The sequence below is a fragment of the Aspergillus caelatus genome (genome assembly GCF_009193585.1).
Source record: "Aspergillus caelatus strain CBS 763.97 unplaced genomic scaffold BDV27scaffold_149, whole genome shotgun sequence".
NCBI classification, from domain to species: domain Eukaryota; kingdom Fungi; phylum Ascomycota; class Eurotiomycetes; order Eurotiales; family Aspergillaceae; genus Aspergillus; species Aspergillus caelatus.
This window is the reverse complement of record NW_022475412.1, coordinates 54,426-79,629: the sequence shown is the minus strand read 5'-3', so window position 1 is coordinate 79,629 and position 25,204 is coordinate 54,426. Positions and strand designations below refer to the sequence as shown.

Genomic DNA, 25,204 nt, shown 5'->3' with positions numbered 1-25,204 from the left:
CCAAAAAAAAATTTATTTCCGTAGAACTTGGTTGACATTGTGACGTCTTTCTATATTTTCCTTGATTTGGGATGTTCCAGGATGGAATTTTGATACGATGGCATGTTTAGGTAAATTATAAATGAATTCAGGATTTCTTATTGTTCCCACTTTCATCCTGTTCGTGGACTTTTCATTCTTTCCATGACTTTACCCTCAAGCCGCGAATCTCACTCAAAAGTATATATTACGATAAAAAGGCAAAACAGTCATAGTACACATTATCATAACCCAGGGAACAATATTCATGCATGATCCGCCGTCCGCTCCTTCCTCCATTCCAACCGCTCAGCCAAAATCTCCCAGCTAACCTGCGCATTAGCACGACCCACGCCCTTCAATCCAGCAGCCAGGAAACCGACAAGTTGATTAAACTGATCTTGGGTTGCTTTCACTTTCTGTAGGTATTGTGTTTCGTGAACTGGGGTCTGTCTATCGTCGTGTTCAGGTTCCTCGTCTTCGTCTTCGTCTTCGTCTTCCTCTTCATCACTCTGGTCTTTGTCCTGGCCGTATTCTTTCTGGGCAGAGTTGATCTGGGTATAGCGAGTAGATCGGAGATCGGAGAAGGAGACACAGAGGTCAAGGAGGGAGATGATTGCTTCGTAGAGGGGGACAAGATTTTGGGAGAGAAGGCATTGGTCTTCTAATGAGGACATGTAAGATTGGTGGACGGATACCATTGTGTCGACGTCACTACAGGCTGAGAGATCTTTGCGGAGTGAATTAGTAGTAGTTGAGATGACAAAGTCGGTCATGTGGCTGTATAGTGTGTTGAGGAACCAGAGCATGTTATGTCGGAGGGCGTAGGCCTGGGCGTCGATTCTAGTCTCGGAGGGTTGGGGTAGATATTGTAGACGTTGTTTTACGATTGTGTGTTTTGCTCTGCGGATTTGCATGAGGAATGTCGAGAGGCGTTGGTAGCTTAGTATGGCGTCTTTTGTGATGATGTTGGCTACGGGCCAGGGGAGGATGTAATCGAATGAGATGGCTTGGAGGAGCTTGACGGAGCGACTGTGGGTGTTTTCTTTATTGGTGGGGTCTTTAGAAGACCGGACTATTACTCTAGATGGGTCGATGAAAGGTAAGGCGCTGAATGCGCTCTGGGCGAGTTCGGTGAGCAGATATCGGTCGTCCCAGGCTCCTCTGCCTCGGTCGATAAGGTCGAAAATTTTATGGTCGATGGGTCCGAATACGCTCATGTCTTTGCAATGGTAGATATGCTCCAGCGCTTGAAGGGAGACCCCTAGCCCACACTGCTGATCCAGCTCTCTTCGCAACAGTGATGATGTGAAGGAGTGGTTCTCATCTACTATTCGCCCAAAGGCCGAGTCGAGTAATGCTGAGAACGGCATGTAAATGGAGGCAGAGTCTTCCGGGAATACGTCTCCAAGCGTTAATGAGCTCTTTCTTGCGTGCGCCTCGTCCTCCGACACATCCAAGTGTCGTAGGAAAACCATGCTTTTGCCTGCAACAAAAATCTTGCGAGCGATGGGTTGAACAAATTTCGGCGCACTTGAAAACCATGCTGATTCATCCAGCGTATACCATCCATGCCATAAGGTTCGTAGGTCTTGGTCATTATTACGGTTGTCGCGGATGAAAAAGGAGCCTTGAAGAGATTCCTCTAACTCTCCCTTCTCCATCCAAAGGCGAATTGGGCGTGCGTAAGTTTCGAAGCACGCAAAAAACAGTTGAGCTAGGAACTTGAACTCATTTTCGTCACCGGTAGCTTGTGTCATGCAGACGGAGTCGTAAAGAAGATCAAGACAGCGTACAGGGCTATCCGATGCGTCATGTTTGAGATTGGATACAATTTCTGCTAGCAAAAGAAGCAGCTTTGATTCACGGAGAACGCTCTCATATAACTGTAGAAGACTGACCGCAATAGTTCCGGATTGCGATAAGTACTGTGCCTGCACATTAGACAAAAACCCGTCAAACTCGCGCAGGCGATCTTCGATGCCCCGGTGGAAAGTCTGCAGGTAAGGAATGACCCGGGGGACTTGGTTGTATCGTCTTAAGATGTCTATTTTTGACCCAATTGAGCAGAACGAACGTAGCAATGATGATAGCGTTTCACTTGTTAAATGCGCTAGCGAGTATTTTCGATCTACCTCAACGCTTTCATCATAACGCCAAAATAAGGATGTAGGTAGGCCTTGTAGCATGAATATAGTCTCTCTTACAATCTGAAGCTCTGTGAGAACTTGAGAGGGTTTGCCTCCATGCTGTTCAGTGTCGGTACTGGTTTCATTTCGCCAGAATTGGGCGCTTTTGATCGAAACCACAAGGTCTTCATCTTCTCCTGAAGAAAATAGGTCCTCTGGAATCACGTAGTCCTCTTCTAGGGCTATGGAGGTTTGAGGTAAAGATCGTCCATGATAGCTATCACTTGATACGGATGAGAGGTCATCCTCGGAGGATCCAGCGCCGAAGTCTACAGATTCCCATATATCCTCCTCACAATACGCGGTTCCAGAAACATCTAAATCTGTCCAAGAGAGGGATTCCACATGCTCTTGAGGCTTCTTGAGACTCTCAATGCGATCTACCTTAGACAGCTGAGCAGGACGATCAGCAAGCTGCAACAATAACGAGAGAATCTCAGGGAAACATAAATCCCGGTGCTCATTTAACTCCGTGAGACGGGTGCGGAGAGCGTCTGCTAAGTCATCTTTATTGAGAACCTGGAACTTTTCTTGGAGTCCCTCTAGCTGGTACGCAACCGCAAACTGGTCCGTACGGCCATGAGCATTCGCTCTTAGAGTATCTTCGGCACGACGTTTCAAGATTTTGAAACGGGGGTTTCTTTTATCAACCTTGCCGACGGTCGCAACCAACTCGTCGGTTAGCGCACTAATACTGGCGGGGATGGCCATGACGACTGATTGGAGGGGTTATTCTGCAGAACTAAGCCAGCAGCTAGCGCACAGATTCCCCATTGCCCATCACCACGGAAGGGAAGTAAGTGTAAATTTAGATGAGTAGTAGAATTGCGACAGCCTTTAGGTGGAGGGTTACGCGGCTTTTGTATTGATTGGCGGCGGTAGTTGACGTGTTGTTTGAGTCGCCACGCTAGACCCTTTGGGGGAAAAAGGCGGCATCGAGACCTCCAGCGAAGTCTCTCCTATACCAACTCGATTCATTATCTCTCTTTTTTTTTTCCCCTCCTTCCTGCCTCTTGCTTGCTGCCGTTTCGCACTCAGTCAAAGTCAAGATGGCTGTCGCAAGACCCATTCGCATGCTGGGTGCGTCATGCATTATTCTCATCCTCTTCCTGATCTTTCAAATGAACAAGGGACCTACTAGCATCATTAGTAAGGGGCCCAAAGGGGAGTATACCGGCATACAAAACGACCCCCTCAAGGAGCGTATGTTTTTCCTTCCACCTCTCCTTGGCTGTTTTATAATATATGTACCGTGCATATCCGAGGCTGACAGGGCAACTTCTTCTTCACAGCGACCGGAGAACCCGAAGGACATTTATGGCGAGCTGACGAGCACGATTATGCCCCCGACAGTGCCAACTCCGCCCGGACCAACGCGGCGCTCATCTCTCTCGTCCGGAACGAGGAGCTGGAGGAGTTGATTCCGACAATGCGCGATCTGGAGCGGACCTGGAATAGCAAATTCAATTACCCCTGGATTTTCTTCAACGACAAGCCGTTTACGGAGGAGTTCAAGAAGCGCACACAAGCGCTGACCAAGGCGAAGTGCCAATATGGTATGACGAATCGAAACTATATATCGGACGATCGGTCTAACTAGTACTCAGAGCAAGTACCTAAGGAACACTGGGATGTCCCCGATTGGATCAACATGGACCTCTTCCGCGAGTCCGCCGAGGTGTTGAAGGAGCAGGGTATTCAGTATAGCGACAAGGTATCCTACCATCAAATGTGCCGCTGGAACAGTGGCCTATTCTATCAGCACCCGGCCCTTAAGAACTACCGTTACTACTGGCGTGTCGAGCCCAAGGTTCAGTTCTTCTGTGACGTTGATTACGATGTGTTCCGATTCGTAGAGGACCGCAACATCACCTACGGTTTCACCATCAACCTTTTCGACGCTCCCCAGAGTATCCCAACTCTCTGGCCAGAGACGAAGAAGTTCCTTGCTGCAAACCCGACTTATCTGTCCGACAACAATATGCTGGACTGGTTGACGGACGACCAATTGCGACCAGAGCACACCAAAGATGCAAATGGGTACTCTACTTGCCACTTCTGGTCCAACTTTGAGATCGGTGATATGGAGTTCTTCAGGGGTGAGAAGTATTCTGCTTACTTCAATCATTTGGATCGCGCGGGCGGCTTTTACTATGAACGATGGGGCGATGCTCCAGTGCACTCCATTGGTCTGGGTTTGTTCGCAGATGCGGCGAAGGTTCATTGGTACGTAAATCGGTCCCATATTCCACTTTCTGCCCACGCTGACCGGATTACTCTTCACAGGTTCCGCGATATTGGATACAACCATATCCCTTACTACAACTGCCCCAACTCGCCCAAGTGCTCCGGCTGCACCCCAGGCAAGTTTTACGCCGGCGAGCCCTTCCTGGCCAAGGAAGATTGCCGGCCTAGCTACTTCAAACATGTCGGAACCCATTAATCTTCTGTAACATTCTATTACATTCTCTGGAAGCGCTCGCAGCAACAGTCAACAACCGTCCAGGCTCTCCACCGGATAGATTGCGGCGGCGGCTGCAGCGAACGGGCATGGTTTCTCTTGATGGATCTGTATATTATCAGACTTGGGACTCGACGAGTCCACCTCGGGTACGAGAACGTCCCGTTATCCGACATCTAACGACCTCAGTGCGCGACTATCACGACTGGTTTGTTCCATTGTACATCGCATACTCAGCATTGACGACCCTAAGCACTTTAACTTGTTTCTCTTTAAATCCTGGTGGCGTTGAAAGGATCGGTCATGCTCTTTTTTTTATTCGATTTTCATCCCCATATTCACCTTAAAATAGTCTCATATTTGATATCTAGCCGCGTTGTGCTCTCTTGATCGAATTGCTGCCGGCCTTGGTTGTACCTATATATTTCGTGACATTTCAAACTGTTCTTCTGACGAGGATACCTTAGACCGGCGCATTTATTGTCTTTTTATTGTCTCGTTTTCCATACCATCTAGTTGCTTTCGTCGTTGACATCTGCATATGGACAGATGTACTTTCAGCGACACGAAAAGTGTGTATATCATGGCCGTTTGGTATTCATGTTATGCGTCCAGTGGACATCAAAAACAACCCCTTGAATTTTCACTATCTCCAATAATACAGAGTACAATCAAATGCTCACAAGATTTATAGTAATAGTAGCACTGGTATAGAAAAGCACGTGTGCACCTCCATTCAAACCCCGCGACAGTAGGGCTCCGGTCGGAAGATAGGGATAGATCAAACCCATCAAAGAGACACGGGGGACACCTCCACCAACTGCATTCTAGAGTATGTATACAGCTTTCCTATCTAATCGACTGGCACAGTGGGACAAAAAAAAGTGATTTGGCATGACGAGACTATGGTCGATTATTTACTGCTCGCCGGGGTAGAGCTCTTCACGGAGAGCAACGCCGAGCTCCTGGCGGAGACCCTCAAGGGCCTCAAGGTATTGCTTGTACTGGTCCTGGGTCTCGACCTTGGCCTTGATACCTATTCGAACGAGCCGTGTGAGTTTTATGACTGATTCACAAAGTCATGACAAATGCAGGGGAAGATATGGGGAAAGCGCACCCTCGAAGACACGGACAGCGGTGGGGAAGTCGTTGACGCGGCGAGCGGCCCTGAGAGCGGCGGAGAGGACCTCAACGGAAGGGACGAGATCGTAGGCGAAGCAGTTGTTCAGGTTGCGCTGGATTCATAGAAACAATATATCAGCATTGAGTTCTCTCACATGTAATCTAGATACGTATAGTGGTGTGGAGCGATCTGCCAATGGTAGGCTGGATGATTATAAAACCGAGATCCAAGTGGATAAGGGCCATATATGGAATGTTCTCTGTGCGAGAGAAGCCTGGCTTACCTGGAGCTCGAAGACATCCTGGACACCGTCGAATTCCTTCTCGAATCTGTTGCGTTGCCAGCGTTAGTTGGGAAGGAGATCCTTTTTTTTTTCCTTGGTTTTCCCTCTCTCGGCGATAGATTCCGACAGCAAGCATCAGGAGATTACGGCCAACCGGATCGAGCCCCTGCTGTCGGTGTTTGAGGCTCGCTCACGGCTCGTCGTGGGCTCAATGGCTCGCTGGTTGGGCTGGCATACCTGGCAGAGAACTCCTCATATGTCTCATCCTCGTGGTGACCACCCAGACGCTTGGAGGAGGTGCTGAAGGCAGGACGGTTGATAGCGAGAGCAACCGGGGTCTGCAGGCGGGACCGGGGCAATTGGGGAGCTCTGAAGAGGCTGGCAGGGCGGACGGCGCGGGTCGCGACACGGAAGACAGAAACGGGCGACATTGTGAGGGGGGTTGGAATGGAGACGCGGGCGAATTGACGTGGTGAGAGGAGAGGAGGATGGGCAAGGTGTGGACGAGGTTGAAGTCAGAGGACAAGGACGGCTGCGCTAGGATTTTGCGGGTGGTGTGAGGCGGTGGGTGCCTCAGGTTTCACAAGCGGTCGTCCGTCATCGATTCCTTTGGCGGCTCCCGTTCACGCCCGATCGTGGCCTGAGGCTGCGATCGCTGTCATTCGCTCGTTCCGGCTCGTGATTTGTATTTCTTAGTCCTGATTGGCTAGAACATAGTCGTGTCAATTCTGGGCGGTAATTGGTTCGACTATTCCGGTTCTTAGGTTCCATCCTTCGATACTACGAGTAACGGCCTCAGTATTGGATTATAATATGGTTCGATCCTTCGAGTACCTCTATCCTTCAGGATAACAACAACCAATTCCAATACTCAAGCATTTGACAAATGCAGCCAAAATGTATATAAGAAAAGATGTGAGGGTGTATTCTACTAATCAACTTAAGCAGTTTCGTTCGTCACTCCTTCATAAAGGATTGCGTAATGCAATTCTTATTACATGATCCCTGTCAGGAACAGTCTTCCAGGCCACGGATTGAATGTATTGTATGCTTTCATAATTTGAAGTTATATACTAACGTTTTCCTCCATGGTTATGAAGAGAAATACTAGGCTATCGGGTATATTGAACAAAGCAGGCTGGATTATAATTTGTGCGTTCGTAATAAAGTTAGGAAGAGAGTCCACCACAGTGGGATATTATACTTGGCTCCCGAGTTGGCCCAATCTAAACATAGAGGATCAGATAAGATACTCCTCATGAAGAAGTCTGCATTGCCCAGTTAAACTACCTGTATACCGGGAGACGAAGATAGCGACAGTGTTCTGGCACGGCACATATTATGATGCCTGAGGCGACAAATTTGAGTGACTCAAAAGATAAGATCGTTGACAATCAAGAATGACATCAGTAGAAAGCACATCACTAGACATCTACACTGCTTGAGTCAAACTATGCCCTCCGCTTGTTCTTATCCTTTAACCTTCGGAGACTTTTGTTGAGAGCAGTGGATCTACGATTAATAATCTGCCCTTTGAACCCAACCATTTATCAGCAACGATTTCATCATTCTCGGCATACCGAGGTACTAGCGAGGTATTTAGGTCAGGATCTAGGGATAGATTCAAAGTCTCTCTTATCAACTTACCCTACCTTCCTACTTCAGAAGTGTATCTATTTTCCCCGCCCATCTTTCCTCAGCACGGTTTCAACGAATAAAATGGCGTCCGCGGTCATCAACCAAATTGCTATCCTTACTCCTAAGGAGGGAAAGTTTGACGAAGTGGGTACCTATCAGCTGGCAAATTAGCCATCTAATCCAGCATAAAGCACTTATGATCAAGATGAGCGGCACTTCAATGGAAACATGAAAATCGAAGCTAATGATCCCTGTTTGCTGTAAAGCTCGCCGCTGAACTGGCCAACATCACCCGGAACGTGCAAGAACACGAGCCCGAGACGCTGGTGTATTATGCTTATGCCGATGCCAAGAAGGAAGAGATCATTGTCGTTGAGAGGTTGGTCTGTCCTTCAGTTATCTGTTGATTGCTTTTTCTTCGTTTTTCATTGACAATGACATTACTAGATATGTGAACCAAGCTGCCTCGGACAAGCACCGGGCTGCACCTTACTTCCAGGATCTCATCAAGAAGGCCCCTGAGCTGCTAGGCAAACCATTGGAACTCAAGGTTGGCAATGAGTTGCTCCAGGAATCTGCACAAGTTGTCCGAGTGTAGGATATGAGCTTGTCTGTTCTTTATATAGTTTGATGACATAATTACATATGACTTCTTTGGATTGAGTGTCTTCTCTATAAGCATTAGGCTCGATGTATGTCTGCATCAGTCGAAAAGCTCCTTTAGAGAGGCTGAGTTCATTGCAATGTAGATACCGAACGGGGTTGTTCCCTTAAATAGAGTTCTTTTTAACTTTTTGCCCATGCCAACAGTCTCCTGCACGATGTCTATGTCGCGCATGCACTGTCTTATTCTATACCACGTCAACAACTCGGCTTAAATCTATTATAAGAAATTTTAAGTTGGTTCGTCTTTCGCATGCGAAATAAACAGGTTGTCCTGATGAAGTGTAAAAGTTTCACGAGTATACACAAAACTAGCTTGTGTTCAAGGCGGGAAATATATATATCAATCCAATAGGTATTATTAAGAGTATATATATAATCACGAATGTTAAAACCAAATTCAGTAGCAACCCTTTTTTTTTTTTTTATTAAACAAAATCTTCAATCAAATTCCATTGAAATGCTGTAAAGAAATATTAACCTAGATCTAAACAAATGTGGTCCATGAGAAATAGTTCCCATGGAGATGTACTGGATATCAAGAAATTGCGGCGGGACTAGTAATAACTAGTAGGCTCACCTATTCCTGAGCTCTCATGACTTGGCGGACCCTCATTGGTAGATCTGGTGGACGTGAAATTGGACTCCATCGGACTGCCTGGGACTAGCAGTAACCATGGATTCTGCTCAAGTACGTGCATGTGAAAATCAGTGTGGTCTGTTCGCTGTTTAATTTGTCTGGATTTGCCAATAACTTGTGAATCGCGTGAGTCTACGCTCTGTTCATACTAAACCTTAAGCTCAGTACAATTGGATTATGATCCTCGTCGGTAATAAGTTGTGAAAATAAGGCAATCTTACCTGGACAGACAATGAACACAAGAAAATCGATGCCTGAAGAGGGACTCCGGAAGCACGGGAAGGCACATGATCCGCAGGCCCTAATGGACAGCCGCCCCTTTTTATCAAGACCGAGGTGCGTCCCCTGATTGGATGAAACCTGCGGACGTGCCAAAAAGGGACCCCAACCAGAAAAAAACGACACGCGGAGAAGAATCGAATCTCCTTGCGCCTGCGCCTTCTTTGCTTTTCCTCTCCACCTCCTTGTCTCGTCCCAACCACAGTCGACTTTTTTTGTCTTCTTCTTCTTCTTCTTTTCGTTCCTGTTCCTTTAATATCCTCCTCTCTCTTCTCTTCTTTCTCTTGCGCTCTGTTTCCCTTTCCGTTTCTTGTCATTCCTTGTGCCATTTTGACAGGTTGCCTTGCAGCAGCCCCGAGGAGAAAAAAGAGAAAAGCATCTGTAGTCCTTAGGGCTTCAAGGTTTTCCTTTGACAACGACTATTTTAGCATAGTACTGTTGTTAGGACTTATATACGCTCGATCTCCATCTTTCAACCTCACCATTCACAATGGCGCTCGAATTCTTACAGAATGTGCCCCGTCCGACAATTGATCGGCCCTTTGGCATCCACCTCTGGCCCATCTTCGACCAGGCTTTTGAGAAGGTCGTGGGCTATCCCGCCAGCGAGTTCAAGTTTGTTGAGGGAGAGACCCCCATGTCCGGCTTCCGGGAAACCGCTGCGATGCTCGTGACCTACTACGTCGTGATCTTCGGAGGCCGCATGGTCATGAAGAATTTCCCTGCCCTCAAGCTCAACACCCTATTTATGATTCACAACTTCTATTTGACCGCGATCAGCGCGACTCTATTGGCCCTCTTCATCGAACAGCTTCTGCCCACCATCTGGAGAAATGGAATCTTTTTCGCCATCTGCGACTACGAGGGTGGATGGACTCAGCCCCTGATTGTTCTGTACTATGTCAGTACCGCGACTATGATAGAATTAAACCAGTTATGGGAATACTGACGCGCAAATAGCTCAACTACCTGACTAAGTACTTGGAACTCATCGACACCGTCTTCCTGTTCCTCAAGAAGAAGCCTTTGACCTTCCTCCATACTTATCACCACGGTGCCACTGCTCTCCTCTGCTACACCCAGCTTATTGGTTTGACCGCTGTCCAATGGGTTCCTATCACCATTAACCTTTTGGTCCACGTTGTCATGTACTGGTACTACTTCCAGAGCGCCCGTGGCATCCGTATCTGGTGGAAGGAATGGATCACCCGTCTTCAAATCATCCAGTTCGTTATCGACCTTGGTAAGTAACATCACTGATGACGTTCGGAAGGGACCGCGGCTAATCAGACATCAGGCTTTGTCTACTTTGCATCCTACACCTATTTCTCCTCCACCTACTTCCCCTGGGCACCCAACATGGGCAAGTGTGCTGGAGAGGAATTCGCTGCCTTCGCTGGAATGGCCATCCTTAGCTCCTACCTGTTCCTGTTCATCTCCTTCTACATCGCTACCTACAACAAGGCTGCCAAGACCGGCCGTCCCCGTCGCAACACTGGCAGACAGGCTGTTATCGATATGGCAAAGATGGAGGTCGTCCCCTCTGCCAACGGCAGCGCAGCCAATGGCAACGCCAAGTCGAACGGAGCAGCAACCGCTTCTGGCCGCTCCAACGGCCCCGTCACCCGCTCCCGCAAGGCCTAAGCCTATAATATCTCTTTGGCATTTTGGAATGATATTGGCATGACTTATGGAGCAACCCGCTTGGTATAGTAATACCTTCGGAGGGCCCACGGGAGGGCCAGCAGAATGCCCATTCCAGGAGTTATACTCGCTTTGGTCCCGTTCTAGTTCAAATTGGATCTTTTGCCAAACCATGGCAAAAGACACCAAGAACCAGATACTTCTCGACTTTGCATATTTCAACCGTTTAATCTGGTACCCAATGCTTTATCTGTTTAATGTATGACCATTATGATATTGGTCGCCTTCACTTCGCGACCATGATCCACGTCAATGTCGCTTTGCTGCATACGAATGTGCGATACCAGCTTCCAGCTAATGTGTGAAAGGTTCTCTTCTGCCTGGGAACACGTCGAAGTGACCAAGGTTGCTCCGATTGTTTCCGGTCTGTATTCTACCTTTATTATCACGTCTTCTGCCGGGTGCTGCTGGTTGCACCCGTCTTTTTTTTTTTTTTTTTTTTTCTTTTTCTTCTTCCTTTTCCTTTCCTTTATCAATGTCTTTTTACACCATTGTGAAGTTTTATAGATGCCAGCTAAACTTAAATGTAATCATGGTCATGTGTGTTTTCTTTTTCCAGATGAAGAGAAAAATGTTTCAATATTACTGCTAATGTATATATATTTGCTATACTTGTTGAAAAATATGCTGAAGTTCTCATTCCCAAGCACTTGTAGTCCGTTCTAAACGTTGACAAACCCCCAACATGATCACATCAGCATTGGAGGCTACTTGCATCTAAGCGAGTCTATATAAGAGCGGGTTGATATATGCGATAAATTAGAAAGTTATAAATTCTTACCATAAGAGAGAGGGTCTCACTATAGGTACATGTAAAAATCATATCAGACATTCAATATTCCACGACACATACATTCATAGAAACTAAGAGAGGGAAAACATGAACAGAAACCAAGATCCTCCGAAGCATATAAGATAGTAGGTATAATCGTAGTTAATACAAAACAGAATCAAAATAAAAGTTCATAGAGGAACGCTCCATTACTCTTAGTGGTCGGAGTCGCACCCTCCTGATAAATAGTTTTCCTATATATATAGGCAGATGATGAATAGGACACTAGTCTTTCAAACAGGCCATACTACTATTCCACGTTAAATATAGAGATATATTCACGAAAATGGATGCTACAACACTGGGGAATAGAGTGAGAGATATATATATACATAGAGAGAGAGAGAGAGAGAGAGAGAGAGAGAATCAAGGACCTCAAAAGAAAGGTAGATTGCAAGAAGCTAGACCGAACATCAGGTTCAAATCCCCATGTACTGAGAAGATGAGCTCGAATGTATTCTGATAGGGCGAGAACTGGTGTATGATGTGTATGAGGTACATGGGTTAGTAGTAACGGTAGTATTGGCCATGGAGATAGACAAAGCAGAGATAAACGAGTCAAAGGTTACTTGTTGAGAGACAGATGCGTCAAAGGACTTGATTGAGATGCCATGAATGTTGGCGTTTTATTCTCAAGTAGGAGCGGATTATTCTCATTTCAAGGACGCTGGACTAACTCCAAGACGGTGAGGAGGATCTTTCATAGACATAATGATGGATACCAAGTACGATTATTATTGGCACAGGAGAGTTCAGAGTGATTATGTGCATAAAGAGATATTTATCCAGGGCAACGGTAGAGTTACGGCCCCTTATCCTGCTTGCGTATACGAGATGGTTGATGGGTTGATTATCCGAAATAAAAAAGCAAGGGGTTATATGATACTTGGCATCTGTCAGTCTTTTTATAGGAGATAATCGGAAATATAAAGTGATTCGGAGAGTTAATACGGTGGCATCTTCTGATACCATGATTTCGGTTTCCGGGTTGTGCTCGCGAAACCTGATGTCTCTTGGGGATGGCGCAGACATTGGTGTTTTTCATGTGGGTTTCAACACTCCGCAGAAAGGCCGGAGATGAAGGGAATAAGAAGTTGTCGCCTACTAAGTAAACTATAGTTTCATTCTACAATGATAGAGCCCGGGGTCCACCGACGACGGAGTCTCCAAGAGAATCAATCATCCACAACTATGTGTAAGCTTTGAATGACCTGAATTCAAACCAAGGACACAGTTTCAATACATTATGTAAGGGCAATTGTCACGTAGGATTAATGATTAATTAGCACACACACGCTTATAAGTTAACGGTCCAATGCCATGAGAACCAAGGTTTGATTTATACAGATCAGATCATATATATGACATCTCGCACTTTAGGGCTCTTCCTCCCATTTGACCAGAGTTTATTTATAGCAAGTGCCGTTTTCTTCGAGGTGGATATGCGGTGGAGAGCCTCGGAGGACTATTGATTTTTAAATTGCTTCCGAAGCCTCGGAGAACACTATCTGTCTTGAATCTTCCACATTCGGAGTACACGGAGTACGCGTAGTACGGACTGTCTGACCATTTCAGCGGGCCATGGTTGAGGCCAATAATTCCGGACACTATTGGCGTTTGAAACCTTCCTTCCAAGATGTCTTGCAGTCAATGTTTGTGTATTGACTTCGAGCAAGAAATCCCCCGTCTTTTTCCAATTGGTGGATCCGGTACCTGGATATGATATGACATCTTGGCGGCTTTTCCCTTTCCGAATTAGGTCGGATGTGACGCTGGAGTTTGGTGATCGTGCACTAAGCGCACTGGTGCGTGTTCAAACTACTCAGTGAGGAGCAGCGAGATTAACCTCGGCCACGACTAAATTTAACCTCAATATTCAAGATGACAAGCTCCAACGATGGCCTCTACCATGGGTAGCTCCAAATGGACATGAGCCCATCGTTAAGGTTCTTCTCGCGACGGATGGGATAGATCTTAACCGCGAAGGCTCTGCAGGACGGTCACCAGATGGTAGGGATACAGGCGGACAGACACCTTTGTTAATAATGGCAGCTTCAGGGGCGGATGCCCTTCTTGCTCTTATGTGTGTGGATTCGGGTTCGAGAGACAATCATCGACGCATTCTTCTTCTGCTAGCTGCTCGCCATGGGCATACCGAGACCGTACAGCAGCTTTCTCATTGTTAAACGCGTCGATCCAAATGTAAAAGATGTCAAGGATACTACACCCCTTCATCTCGTCATGAAGCTTGGAAATATCGCCATGAAGCAGCTTATTGTCATAGACGCGGTGGACCCGGAATGGAGACATAATCGCGGATATGAAGCCCTGCTAATAGCGACACGATACCCATACTTCGAGGCAGCTGAGCTCTTATTCTCCATGAGACGCATGCAGATTGACCCGAGTTCTGGGAGGGGACCGACAAAATTACATATGGCTACTCTTGAGGGCTATAGGGAGATCGTCAAGTCTTCAAGACAACGAAGTAGAGGTATTGCTATTGTGAGTACGGTATCAGGGCGTGAAAGAGCGCGATGGCTAAATAGTGTTGCTTTAGAAGAGCAAGCGTAATGAAACCTGACCGTAATGGGTAAGTTATTTCGCTGGCAGGAAGCGTGGAAGAGTGAGTGGTCTTCTAGTCCTTACCGAGGGAAGCACTTTGGACGGTGGGTGCGTGTCCTAGAGTGATAAAGGACGTCTCTTTAAGGAGAGATCACGTGAGGTCTTCATGGAAATTTGGAGTCACTCCGACTCGCTCGGAGACAGTGCCAGTTTCATGCACAACGAGTGCACTAAGTAATAAGGAAAAGGCAGTGGATATGACATTTGCCCCTCCCCCAATGGTGCGACTCCTATTGCCCGGGTAAACACCGTTATTATGTCCCCCACCAGGGTGAAGATCAGATCATATGGCTTTTCGTTAATCCAGTTCCGTCCATTTCCTATTCGGACACGTCGCTGGTTTAGTGCTGCTAGTAGTGGTTATAGCAGGGAAACATTTCTATTATTAATCGCAGAGTTACCTTGCTAGAAAGTCGGTCAGCCAACACAAGGCAAATTACTGGGTAGTTGCCTCGTCGGAGTTTATCTTTCATGGCCATGACTCTGCTTCGCCTGTCTGGGATTAGGGCAATGCCGTCTTAGCTCGATGAAGAAAAAGAAGAGGGGATAAATCCTCCAGAGAAAATGATCTCCTCGAATTATGCTGAATTAGGCAAGATCATCGCTGTCAGGATTATTTCCGCACACTTGGCCCTACATATCATACATAGGATCACATCACACCAGGCAGTGGAACCGGAGCAAAGGAATCTTTCTTCACCCCATCCATGCCTACATTCTATACCCTACAATCCCTATCCTTAACATAAATGTAGGGTCCGCGAACAATGCTTGCATAGAATTCCCTCCCTCGTCACTGCCAGTATGAAGGGCACGCGTTTCCCGCTCCCTGTCTAGGGTCATTTCGGCATTGACTCGGCTTTTACCCCCCTGTCACTATTCTGCATCATCAGACCATAGATGCATTCTCGGACTTGCCCTTTCTCCATCTTTGATTTCTATCTACTAATCATGAACGAAATAAACGGTGGAAGAACCCGTAGCGCCCATCGGGATTTGTGCCCTTGGGTACCTGTCATGCCGCCACCCTCGGTGCCTTGTGCCTGACTCTGGACTTGGCTTCCGTCTAGTCCTGCATATCTAGGAGCCCGTACAGTTGCATTGCCAATAACGCGGTTCGGTTATCAACTGGGGTACAGGGCTTATCGCATTAGCGTTTACTATGTGCCGTGAGTGATGTATGCAGATTGTAGGGCGAGATGTGGCGATTATTGCGGGTTTTACTGGCTTGCCTCTGGCCTTATTCCATTTGATTACCTCATTAATGGCTTGGGTCTATAGGACAGGGTACGCAAATGACTTGTGATGATCGCTATGTAAACTGTAAGCATACTTTGTGGAATAGGAACTCAACTTTAATACGACCATCCCGAGGTTGCAGCCGTGATGCTGAATTATCACGCTAATCTCCCTGCCGTCTGATAATTGGTAGATGGATATTTGATGAATCTCTACGACGACGTGTCTGCTCCAGCCAAGGCCGAACGGTAGCGAGTGTTGAGTTCCAAGGTTGTCACCAGCCAAACGAAGGGTAAGGATAGTGGAGAAGCTGACGTTGAACAAGAGAGTTACCGTTAGTCAACGGAAGTTGAGGCTTTTCCTCAAGGATATTGCAAGGCCTGACGAGAAGTGGGGTTGTGAAGGTAAACCGCAAGCCGTGGAGGGGAAGAAAGTTTACCGATGAGTTTTATTCTCATCCTAGTGCCGGAAAAGACGGTATCTTGTACCTAACGCATTGGCTCTCTATTTCCTCCTTTCGTATCCTACCTGGTAGTTGGATTGCCTCTCGATTTGTATCTAAGTTTCACGACCATCCGAGCGTCTGGGGAAGCTGGCAAGTAGGTGATGGCTGGGGGCGAACAATCAGACGCCACGATATCATTATGCAGATGATACGTGTATCATCGTCGCTATCTACTGATTTGAGCGATCTGGGAAAGTCTAAACTACATCTTGCTTAGGCATTTTACTGATGGTTAGGCAGTTTTGCTGGCGATCTTTGCTACATCAGGTTGTAATCGTTGTAGGGTTGGACAACCTGGCGGGCTGGACTCGAGAGACTCGATAAAAACCAACGCAAGGGAGAAGCATGTCTGTACGACTTTGGTGAAAGTCGGCTCTGCCCGGTCGATGCTGGACGGCACGTACGTAGTCCTACTCACCTACATACGTGTAACCACGCAGTCATACTTGCAGCTTCCCCTCCTTCCAGGGTTCAGCGAGAGAGCTCGCATCATGTATGTCGCTCCATATTCCAGCCACATGTACCGAGTATGTATACTACGAGTTAAACCCGATGGCCGTTCCTCGATCCGGTCGTAAAGTTCGTATGTCCCCGAAATATCTCCCGTTTAGCCGATAAGGACGCGAAAATAGATAAAAAAGAAACGAAACCATGGTGTATGCCTTGGTCCATGCGCTGTCGGGGTTGTTTCACATTGCAACAAAATCGTGTTCCTGCAGTTCAACGGGGTTCGTTGAACTTGCCGCACTTGCTTTTATTTTATTTTTTTTTTCCCCCTGTATTTATTTATTTACTGATTGTTGTCCCGTGGTTTATGCTTGTCTAATTTTATGAAGATCAGAGGATTGGTTATGCATTGGTGACGACGATCATAGTGACCAGCCTCCTACTGTCTTAGTCTGCCGAATCGGGTAATTCTCGTCTCCATGCCCTAAGTAATTATTGCATGTCAAGATGTGGTATAGAGTTTTCGAAAGTCGGTGAAGCTGTCAACCATCCACGACGTATAATGGTGATATATATATAGGAATATTGATTCTTTTTTAACTCCACGAACCATTGAGCCCGGTTCTCTTCGGATCCCATATCCGAAGAGCAGGTTGTGGGGGAAATTCTCCCTCTTGTTATAGACCGACACACAGTCCGTGAGCGGCTGCAAGGGTTCGAGTAAAACAGTAGGGAGGTTCTGGTCTATTGCTGTGGGCGCCGATGAAAAAAATCTCCTATTTGTTGAGCAAATCGGAGAATTTTCTCTCTTTCTTTTTGATCCTCGTACACCATGGGGAAGAAAAAAAAAACAGGCCTTGGTTGTATTACCTGACTAACAATTTCCATGGATTGCTGAGGCAAATGAACTTCCAAGGCGGGACGAGCAAACTAGTGTGCATCCTTTGGGGTTAATGCTCGAAGTGGTGTGTTTGAGTTAGAGATGCTCCACCGTGGTGCAGCAACGGAGATCTTGGCAGCTTTCCCTTAGTGGGTGGTCCTTGGAGGGTGATTTTCTCTGGTTCCAGTCCCCATTTCAGGAGGAGTCCTTTGACTTTTTGATACATGATAATTGTGGGTGATCGGAGGGTGGTCATTGCGAAGGTTGTCGACTATTGTTTGAGAAAATTCCATTTCTTGTTCTTTTTGGCTTCGATCCCAGGAATCGAATGATTTCCGAACCTGTTTTGGACAAGTTTGCCTGCTCTCTTTTTCTTTTTCTCTTTTCCTCTTGTTTCTCTTTTATTTGCTGCAACATTTCTCCACTTGTTTTAGTGGGGCGCCATCACTTGATTCACATTTCCGTTCTCTATCAATAACAAACGGCCGAACATGAATCTAAGGCAATCTAAGTTACTTAGTTTCTCACGGAATGCTACCCCATGTGGCTTAGGACAGGAGACGAAACCACCCCAGCACAGACGTTTGCCCTGAAGGTCATTCTTGATAGTCCATGATATAGTACCGACAATGGCACATTCTATGAAAAAAAAGCATATTAAACCATATCCGTAGAGTCTTAGACCGATAACGATAGATTAAATAGAAAATTCTTCTCGTTCCATGAGAGAATGTTGTATTCTGCATGGTCTCTAATCTTTCGGCAGAGAAGAACCTCCCCCCCCTCCCCTGGCCACTCCATCCAATGAACAGTAATACCATATCTCAATCGTCGATCGGCAAGAGTGATGACTAGAAAATTTGGCTGCAAAACGGTTTAAACCGTCGAAAGGGGAAGACGCACATGATCTCCACTAAGTAATACTAAAGTAATCTAAATGTTGCCGCCAAACTTGTTGGCCCTAAAAAGAAGCTCCGTCCATCCATGGTCACTGCATTGACCTCCCCTGTCGACAGCTCACGTTGATACGTCAATTCCTCCCCGACTTGAACCTCTCGTCATTGGGGGTTTTTTTTTCTTTCCTTTTTCCCTCTTCTTTTATTTATTTATTTATTTTGTGTTAAGATTACCTCCGCTTCCCAAGGTACGAACCAAGGTGTCGTGTAAAGCAGGACAGAAAGCTAAAATTACACAAGTTCCTTCGGTCTGTTTCCCCTTCATTATTCATTTGTGCCCGGATGGCGTTGAATTGTAACGCGCTACGCCGGCAGGAGATAGCCGAGCTTATTCCAGCGGCTCTCTTTCTCGTGTTGAGTTCCAGCTATTTCTGGTATTTGTCGTTGTCACCAATGTAGGGTTAGTTCGGGTGTTAGTCAAGAACTCTGCAAATGCAAGGGTTAAACTTGAAGTGATATCCTGAGGCAGCGGTCCACTCGTTGGCTTGCAGGAAAGAACCGGTAAGGGAAATTAGAAAAAATAATATTCAAATAAGATTAAAAAAAAAAAGAAATTACTGTAACATACTGTATAGATTTATTTTATTTTATTTTTTCTTCTTCTAATCCATGCTCATATAGTATAGAAATTTAGTAGAACAAATATTATTGAAAAAAAAAGAAAAAAAAATAGAAGGAAAAAAAAAGAGAAAGTAAGCAAAAAACTAAAAAAAAAAAAAAAAACAAACCCTTTTCGTAAGTGACTCCACGTGTGCACGGCTTTTTCCTTGTACTTACTGTACTTACCAAAGACACACACATTCTCTCTCCACTTCTCCCGTTTACCTCAATACCACGGATAGTCCGCCCGGTGGAGATCAATGTAGTGCGTGGTCCGTCCTCCGTTCCGAAGGTTGTGTGATCTCATGGCATCGAGGGTGGCTATTTTTCCACTCCTCCCTGTTCAAACCTTCAGAGACAAGGGGATCCACTTCTTTTAGAGCATACCAACCCGTGTGGGACAGGAGGAGAAGGAGAGAAAGGGAAAAAAAAGAGAAAAAGGATGATTATCTCCTCTTAGTGATCTGATATATCTCACCTATATCCGTCTCACTCTTTGACGTTCTTGTCTCTCCTCACCTGCGACCCTCCCTCTACTTTCGTCTCTGGTCCTTCTATGTTGATTTTTTACTGCTTTTGTTGGCACACTCCTTTGTTATCGTTGATGATACCGTGAGCGTATCATCCTTCTTATCCGGTGACATATATCATTATTATCGTCGCCGTCCTGACCACCTCATTGTCGCGTACTCGATCATTAACAGTCTTTCTACTTGCCATTCTTTCTTATAATAATCAACTTGATCTCCTTTCAACTTGGTCCTGGTGAACCTCGGACACAGTCAGTGGAAGAAACTATGTACGACACCGCCGGGCCTATTCGTTTGGAGTATATCAACCAGCAGCACCTACCACGGCGGTACGAGTCGGACGAGGAGGATATCTCAGAGTCCGAAATGGGTGGACACGACAATGCTTTCTCTCCTGTGGAGGCTTATGAACCGTCAAATCCTGATATCAACGAGTCGGAGATCGAGAGGCCCGGCTTTCCTCGGTTCCTGCCTACATATTCATCCTCCGGAAAAACGTCTCGCCCCGTATCAATGGACACCATCAAACGAAGCAGTGCAACGACATTTGTAGCAGACTCGTATATTTTCGAACATGATGACGACGTCATCATTGAGCTCCCGTCCCCTGACGCTACATCTCCCCTACAATCTCCAATCTTCTTGCCCCCAAGTGTATATGTTCCATCGGAATCACCTGTATCGACGAGACCTCAGTCGCTCGCCTCTACATCATCGGCATCGATGTATTCCGACGATGAAGATTCGGACCTGCTCGTAGCAGAGCAGGTCAAGATCGTTGAACCCATTGCAAAGCCTAATCTAATCCTAATCAGCCCAGTCTCCGAATACTCACCCTCCCCTTTTAAGGACTCGACTCCTAAACCTAATACTACCAAGGATATTTCAAACGAGAGCGGCTCTCAGGGGGTGTACTCGCATCGGCGGGCAGCAGCCTCCCAGCCCTTACTATGGAACAAGTGGGATCAACCCCCCGCGAAGAATGAAGCATTAAAACGGGGCAGCATGCATCTGACCACCCGCGATCTTGATCGACTACCCATGGTGGCATCGGGTCCCATCGTCAGCTCACCAGTCGAGGTACCCGAACTGCCCTCTCCGATGACACTGCCTACGCACTCGATGACATTCCCACGCCCCGCAACTGCTGTGTCTGAGAAGGTCTCTTCCGAGGGGCAACCTCGTCGTCCGACGGATATTCTCCGCCGTCCGCCATCGATCAAGAGTTTGAGCAGTGCTAGTCTTCCGTTCTTTCATAGCCGTCAAGCCCCTACCAGCGCTGGGGCCGACTCTCGGACAAGGTCTATGTCTTACACTCATTCGAGTGCCAGATCGGTGCAAGGATTGCCATTGCAGTCAAGTTGCCCGCCATCTCGGACAGCAAGCCCTTCTCCATATTATTCCTCACCTTCTTTCACTCGGGAACGATCTGGTTCCACCTATAGCACCTCTAGCTATAGTCGCGCCCCCACACCACTCCGACAGCCACTGAAGAAAACCTCAACTTCTTCTAGCATCTACTCGTCCAGCAGTCTCCGGTCTGAGGTAGAGAGCGTCCGCAGTCTGGACCCACAGGATGTGGCTGAGACCGATTTCCAGCAAAAAGTTAAGCGAAAGAAGAGTCTGCGACTTATGCGGCAGTCCACACTTGAACCTTCCGACCCGTCGGGGAAAAAGAGCTTCATGGAGTTTATGTTCGGATCCAAGCGGAAATCCACCATCAAAAGTCTTAATGCTTAATTTCCAGAAAGTTACAAACGATTCCCTGTTCTCAATCTTTCGACCATTGCTTCTGCCTTTCCTACTTCTACCCTCCTTTGGCGGAAGAATTTGTTCATTGATACCTACACTTATTTTCCTGTCACTATTTTGTTTTCCCTTTTACTATACTATACACGGATTGTCCAGCGGTTCCTGTTGAGCGTTCAAGGCGTTCGGGGGTTTTTTTTTTCTATTTTTTTTTATTTCTATTTCATCATTCTACGGTGGCGGGCTTCTTGGCTTAAATTTCGAACTTTTATTTCACTCCGTTTGATATGGACCGAATCCACTTCTTGTTGAAGACCTTTCTTTTCCTGTATCATAATGCCGAAGAGTTCATTCACGGTACCTCCTGGAGTGGGCCGAACCGGACAGGTTATTCTCAATACCCAATTGGATGGCAAAGTAAACAAAAAAAGGAGAGAAGTTGAATTTCTTTGATCCCGTTCTCAAAGTAAAATAGATGATATCAAATTGAATCCCGAGCCGAACGACCCACCCAATCTTTTCACTTGTAAGCGAACCCCATAATCACATAAGAGATACTGTCACGTTACATTGCCATGAATCAAAATCGGACGGCTGGGGAGATTGAAAGTGGGAATTCTCCATCTCCCTGATCCTTCCAGCCTCCTTCTTCATCTACACCGTATCCATTATCAATCACGAACCCGAGAAAACCACCCCCACTGCACTCGTGTCCAAGTGTCCAGCAACGGGAAGGAACCCGAGTAAGTATACCAAATCCCGTCCATGACTTCATGATTTGTACAACCATCTCGTATTCTCCCTTGTAGCGAGTCAGGCTTGTTTCTCCTGGACTTACCCAAAACGAGCGGCTCTTTCGGCTTTCATCTCTGAGTTGGGTTTAGGGTTGCGTTTCGTCCGTGCGGGATTCACGATCTGGATTCGATGATCGGCACTGTCAACGTGTGTTCGCGATGGGGTTTCCCGTTTTGGGGGGGAAAGAGATCGGGTGTTTGTTGGGATTTGCCCTAGTTTAGTTCTATCTTTGATTGCCTTGGTATTTTTTTTTTTTTTTTTCCCTTGCCTGCCCCCCTCTCTCCCGAAGTACCTTGATATCAAAGAAACGGGAAGGAGGCTTGACGTAGCCATTGATCCTGAAATTTAATCATATGTAGATCCCATCATTCAGTTGAAGCGCTGAATAATGGGAATTGTGTATCGTACTGGCTTAAGCTTTGCGACCTATATACATACTGTACATACCTTTAGGAGATCTACGTCATGCCTTGCATTTGTATGCATGTAGTCTACCTTAATCTATGCAATCGATTTCTAAGAAAAGAGTTAAGGCACGCAGGGTGCCCTGTGCCCTGCATAACCTCGAACAAAGAAAAAGTAGCATTCTAAAAAAAGGACACAATGAAACAGTAGCAAACGGATAAATAGGCAAACATCTCAATGAGGCTGAGGCTGAGGCTGAAAGGAGACTAAACAAACAAATAATTAGTTGAAAATAAACAAAACGGTAAAAAAGAAAAAAAAAAAAAAAAGAATAAAATAAAATTGAACAAACACGCTCGTTTCAGATTCTTCTCCACGTGGTCAAGCTTTAGCAAACCCCGAAACAAAAAAACCTTTTCTTTCTTAGCACACACACAATGCACGGGACAAGAGACAACAAGTACTTATTCCATACGGAGTACCCGAAGCGAATTTGGCTCGCGTGCGGGAAACCCGGAAGATCTCATGGAACTGATCGGTGGGCACTGAGCAAGCCCTTCCGATGAGATTGAGATTTCAGATGGAGATCGGTACCAGAGATTTGGTCTTTTTTTTTTCTTCCTTGTCCACGGACGGTAAGTAAAATCCGAGTTTCATTGGGTCAAGTGATTGATAATGACGAGTGAGCCTTTAAAGTTGCTTCTGGGTGTTCGGTACCGCATCTTGGGTTTGAACTTAGGGCCCACTTTGTTTCTTTTGAGGTTCGGTACTTGCTTGCTTCCGAGGGTTCGGGATTGCGTTAGTTGGAGCGGTGGGGTTTGGAGGGACACGTATGTGTGTGTGTGTGTGTGTGTGTGTGTGTGTGTGTGTGTGTGTGTGTGTGTGTGTGTGTGTGTGTGTGTGTTTGTTTGTTTTCTCTATTTCTTTTTTCTCTTTCTCTTTTTCTCTTTTCTTTGTGCTGTTTGGGTGGTTTGGTGTCGAGTCTTGTGGATAGGGGGTTCTTGGTTACTTTTGTTTTAGAGGTGAGTTCGTGGTGGGTTTCGGGATGGTCTTGGTATCTTATTTAGGGTTAAAGGAGGGTAAGGTGGGTATTGCGCAGTGGATCGACTGTACGTATTCTGGAAAATTCTTGCTCGTATTCAAGGGAAGTTTAGTACATTGGGTGGGTTACTCGTATAATACGATCTGGGAATGCTTCGGCTAACCCTAATTGTAGCGTCGCAGTCGAGGTTGAAAGACATGAACCCGGTTATGTCACTGACTCCTTGAGTGAATACTATCAGTGATATGTTTTATTCATTCAAGATATTAACCTCCGTAATGACATTCAATTTATGATTCACAGGGTAGAGAAAATATCATTCCTACCAGGCAGCCCAGTTTTCACTATACAATAGCTATTGTCTAGGTTAAAAGCGCTTCCCCTCTCTCTAGAACTCATCGACTATCATACATACTTCTTGCTCTTCAGATCTAGATAAGGAGGGTATCATCTTCATCTTCTTCCATTTGCTTATGTAGATGCTATCGAACCATTATTGTCTGTCTGAAAACCCTTGCCCTGCTATATTCTCAATAGGTCAACCGTGCAATCAAAGAAGGGGAAAACACCTTGTCTTTTCCAAGCACACAACTTTCCTTGTAATTACAGTTTCTTTCAGTCTACACTTATAGCCATGTGCTCGTTGCGCCAATGTGTTGTTTGAAGGAAATCTCGACGGCGTTGTTGGGCCCTTGGTGTGCGATAAGGACTTGAACCGGAACCGGTCAGGTTATCGTCGGCTACCAAATACTTACATTATCGATGGCTTGAACCCAGGAAAAACAACTTGTGCTGGGCAGCCCTGCACGCGGTATGCAGGTCTGAAAAACGAGTGCCGGCCGTTGCCAGCACCCGCGTGGGCCGAAGCAGCTCGCCTGCAGGCCATGTCTCCGGTTGGAAAGCTGTAGAGGCTATAGACACACTCGCGAAAGCATATTAAGACTTGCCTACGCAAGCTCGATACGGTGAACGCGGAGCATCCGTGCCTCCAACCGCAACGTTTTCCGTTTGCTCAATGATAAATAGGAACTCGCTGGCAAGAGGCCTTTAGAGGCAACTTGGAGGACTAGGCTGATCTGTGGTGATTTCGTTCCTTTGTTATTTGTTTGTTTGTTTCTGGGGCCCGCTGACGGGCACCCTGCGTTGGGCAATAATCTTATTCAAGATATCCCAGAGCCATCAGTCCGTCAGGAACACTGCTGTTGACCCGGACCCTGCGAACTTTTGCAGGGAAGCAACCTTGTCGAAATGGGAAGTCTGAAATACCCGGTTGACAGATACCCTACACTCGACCAACCAATTCAGTTTACTGAGCCGCTACCTACAGGCACGCCGATGCTAAATTTTGCACAAATTCAGGTGCCACTGGCAGAAAGAGTATGCTTCGCATAATCCAACAAGTTTCAGCAGCACATCCACACTGCCTGTTCTTTGGTTATTGCGTCGACTGATTTAAAGGTGTTCCGCCGCGCCATTCATTGATATGCGGGAGTTACTTCAGCCGTATCGTCAAATGCATGAGGTGGAGACCCTACTCTGCCATCACCATGCCGTTTTCAGTCGACTATCTTGACATACTAGCAGTTTTCGTCGATGTGGCC

The 25,204-nt window shown here is 46.4% G+C and overlaps 8 protein-coding genes across 8 annotated transcripts; 6 read left to right on the top strand and 2 right to left on the bottom strand.

The window, feature by feature from the left end:
• Window positions 1-193: 193 nt before the first annotated feature.
• BDV27DRAFT_20404 (putative gamma-tubulin complex component GCP5) lies at window positions 194-3,037 on the bottom strand. The gene has a single exon (XM_032075995.1). It carries the CDS (start codon window positions 2,916-2,918, stop codon window positions 285-287), a length of 2,634 nt encoding a protein of 877 aa, XP_031925293.1. The 5' UTR covers window positions 2,919-3,037; the 3' UTR covers window positions 194-284.
• Window positions 3,038-3,195: 158 nt separating this feature from the next.
• On the top strand, window positions 3,196-5,287 carry BDV27DRAFT_131896 (glycosyltransferase family 15 protein). Its single transcript, XM_032067742.1, has 4 exons — window positions 3,196-3,410; window positions 3,500-3,763; window positions 3,815-4,433; window positions 4,494-5,287. The coding sequence occupies exons 1-4, from the start codon at window positions 3,257-3,259 to the stop codon at window positions 4,648-4,650; spliced, it is 1,194 nt and encodes a 397-aa protein (XP_031925292.1). The 5' UTR covers window positions 3,196-3,256; the 3' UTR covers window positions 4,651-5,287.
• Window positions 5,288-6,572, bottom strand: BDV27DRAFT_131895 (cytochrome c oxidase subunit VI). The gene is made up of 4 exons (XM_032067741.1): window positions 6,312-6,572; window positions 6,075-6,120; window positions 5,786-5,903; window positions 5,288-5,704 (listed from the first exon to the last, which is right to left on the bottom strand). Exons 1-4 carry the CDS (start codon window positions 6,503-6,505, stop codon window positions 5,586-5,588), a joined length of 477 nt encoding a protein of 158 aa, XP_031925291.1. The 5' UTR covers window positions 6,506-6,572; the 3' UTR covers window positions 5,288-5,585.
• A 932-nt stretch (window positions 6,573-7,504) lies between these two features.
• Window positions 7,505-8,446, top strand: BDV27DRAFT_131893 (putative quinol monooxygenase). Its single transcript, XM_032067740.1, has 3 exons — window positions 7,505-7,856; window positions 7,979-8,091; window positions 8,160-8,446. Exons 1-3 carry the CDS (start codon window positions 7,794-7,796, stop codon window positions 8,308-8,310), a joined length of 327 nt encoding a protein of 108 aa, XP_031925290.1. The 5' UTR covers window positions 7,505-7,793; the 3' UTR covers window positions 8,311-8,446.
• Window positions 8,447-9,464: 1,018 nt separating this feature from the next.
• Window positions 9,465-11,428, top strand: BDV27DRAFT_131892 (elongation of very long chain fatty acids protein). Its single transcript, XM_032067739.1, has 3 exons — window positions 9,465-10,195; window positions 10,255-10,537; window positions 10,592-11,428. The coding sequence occupies exons 1-3, from the start codon at window positions 9,785-9,787 to the stop codon at window positions 10,936-10,938; spliced, it is 1,041 nt and encodes a 346-aa protein (XP_031925289.1). The 5' UTR covers window positions 9,465-9,784; the 3' UTR covers window positions 10,939-11,428.
• A 26-nt stretch (window positions 11,429-11,454) lies between these two features.
• Window positions 11,455-11,821, top strand: BDV27DRAFT_131890 (uncharacterized protein). The gene has a single exon (XM_032067738.1). It carries the CDS (start codon window positions 11,506-11,508, stop codon window positions 11,662-11,664), a length of 159 nt encoding a protein of 52 aa, XP_031925288.1. The 5' UTR covers window positions 11,455-11,505; the 3' UTR covers window positions 11,665-11,821.
• A 2,154-nt stretch (window positions 11,822-13,975) lies between these two features.
• BDV27DRAFT_159990 (ankyrin repeat domain-containing protein) lies at window positions 13,976-14,414 on the top strand (the record flags this gene model as incomplete). The annotated part of the gene is made up of 2 exons (XM_032072960.1): window positions 13,976-14,335; window positions 14,391-14,414. The coding sequence occupies 2 exons, from the start codon at window positions 13,976-13,978 to the stop codon at window positions 14,412-14,414; spliced, it is 384 nt and encodes a 127-aa protein (XP_031925287.1).
• Window positions 14,415-19,434: 5,020 nt separating this feature from the next.
• BDV27DRAFT_131886 (uncharacterized protein) lies at window positions 19,435-21,784 on the top strand. The gene has a single exon (XM_032067737.1). It carries the CDS (start codon window positions 19,880-19,882, stop codon window positions 21,350-21,352), a length of 1,473 nt encoding a protein of 490 aa, XP_031925286.1. The 5' UTR covers window positions 19,435-19,879; the 3' UTR covers window positions 21,353-21,784.
• The last annotated feature ends 3,420 nt before the right edge of the window (window positions 21,785-25,204 follow it).

What these genes read in the sequence shown, in the direction of transcription:
- BDV27DRAFT_131893 (XM_032067740.1), top strand. Translation starts at nt 7,794, where the DNA reads ATGGCGTCCGCGGTCATCAACCAAATTGCTATCCTTACTCCTAAGGAG. An exon ending in AGGAGGGAAAGTTTGACGAA is followed by an intron (nt 7,857 to 7,978) that starts GTGGGTACCTAT and finishes TTTGCTGTAAAG; the next exon opens with CTCGCCGCTGAACTGGCCAA. An exon ending in GAGATCATTGTCGTTGAGAG is followed by an intron (nt 8,092 to 8,159) that starts GTTGGTCTGTCC and finishes TGACATTACTAG; the next exon opens with ATATGTGAACCAAGCTGCCT.
- BDV27DRAFT_20404 (XM_032075995.1), bottom strand. Translation starts at nt 2,918, where the DNA reads ATGGCCATCCCCGCCAGTATTAGTGCGCTAACCGACGAGTTGGTTGCG.
- BDV27DRAFT_131890 (XM_032067738.1), top strand. Translation starts at nt 11,506, where the DNA reads ATGCCAGCTAAACTTAAATGTAATCATGGTCATGTGTGTTTTCTTTTT.
- BDV27DRAFT_131892 (XM_032067739.1), top strand. Translation starts at nt 9,785, where the DNA reads ATGGCGCTCGAATTCTTACAGAATGTGCCCCGTCCGACAATTGATCGG. An exon ending in CCCTGATTGTTCTGTACTAT is followed by an intron (nt 10,196 to 10,254) that starts GTCAGTACCGCG and finishes ACGCGCAAATAG; the next exon opens with CTCAACTACCTGACTAAGTA. An exon ending in CCAGTTCGTTATCGACCTTG is followed by an intron (nt 10,538 to 10,591) that starts GTAAGTAACATC and finishes ATCAGACATCAG; the next exon opens with GCTTTGTCTACTTTGCATCC.
- BDV27DRAFT_131886 (XM_032067737.1), top strand. Translation starts at nt 19,880, where the DNA reads ATGTACGACACCGCCGGGCCTATTCGTTTGGAGTATATCAACCAGCAG.
- BDV27DRAFT_131895 (XM_032067741.1), bottom strand. Translation starts at nt 6,505, where the DNA reads ATGTCGCCCGTTTCTGTCTTCCGTGTCGCGACCCGCGCCGTCCGCCCT. An exon ending in TATGAGGAGTTCTCTGCCAG is followed by an intron (nt 6,121 to 6,311) that starts GTATGCCAGCCC and finishes GCAACGCAACAG; the next exon opens with ATTCGAGAAGGAATTCGACG. An exon ending in CGCTGTCCGTGTCTTCGAGG is followed by an intron (nt 5,705 to 5,785) that starts GTGCGCTTTCCC and finishes TCGTTCGAATAG; the next exon opens with GTATCAAGGCCAAGGTCGAG.
- BDV27DRAFT_131896 (XM_032067742.1), top strand. Translation starts at nt 3,257, where the DNA reads ATGGCTGTCGCAAGACCCATTCGCATGCTGGGTGCGTCATGCATTATT. An exon ending in AAACGACCCCCTCAAGGAGC is followed by an intron (nt 3,411 to 3,499) that starts GTATGTTTTTCC and finishes TCTTCTTCACAG; the next exon opens with CGACCGGAGAACCCGAAGGA. An exon ending in GATGCGGCGAAGGTTCATTG is followed by an intron (nt 4,434 to 4,493) that starts GTACGTAAATCG and finishes TACTCTTCACAG; the next exon opens with GTTCCGCGATATTGGATACA.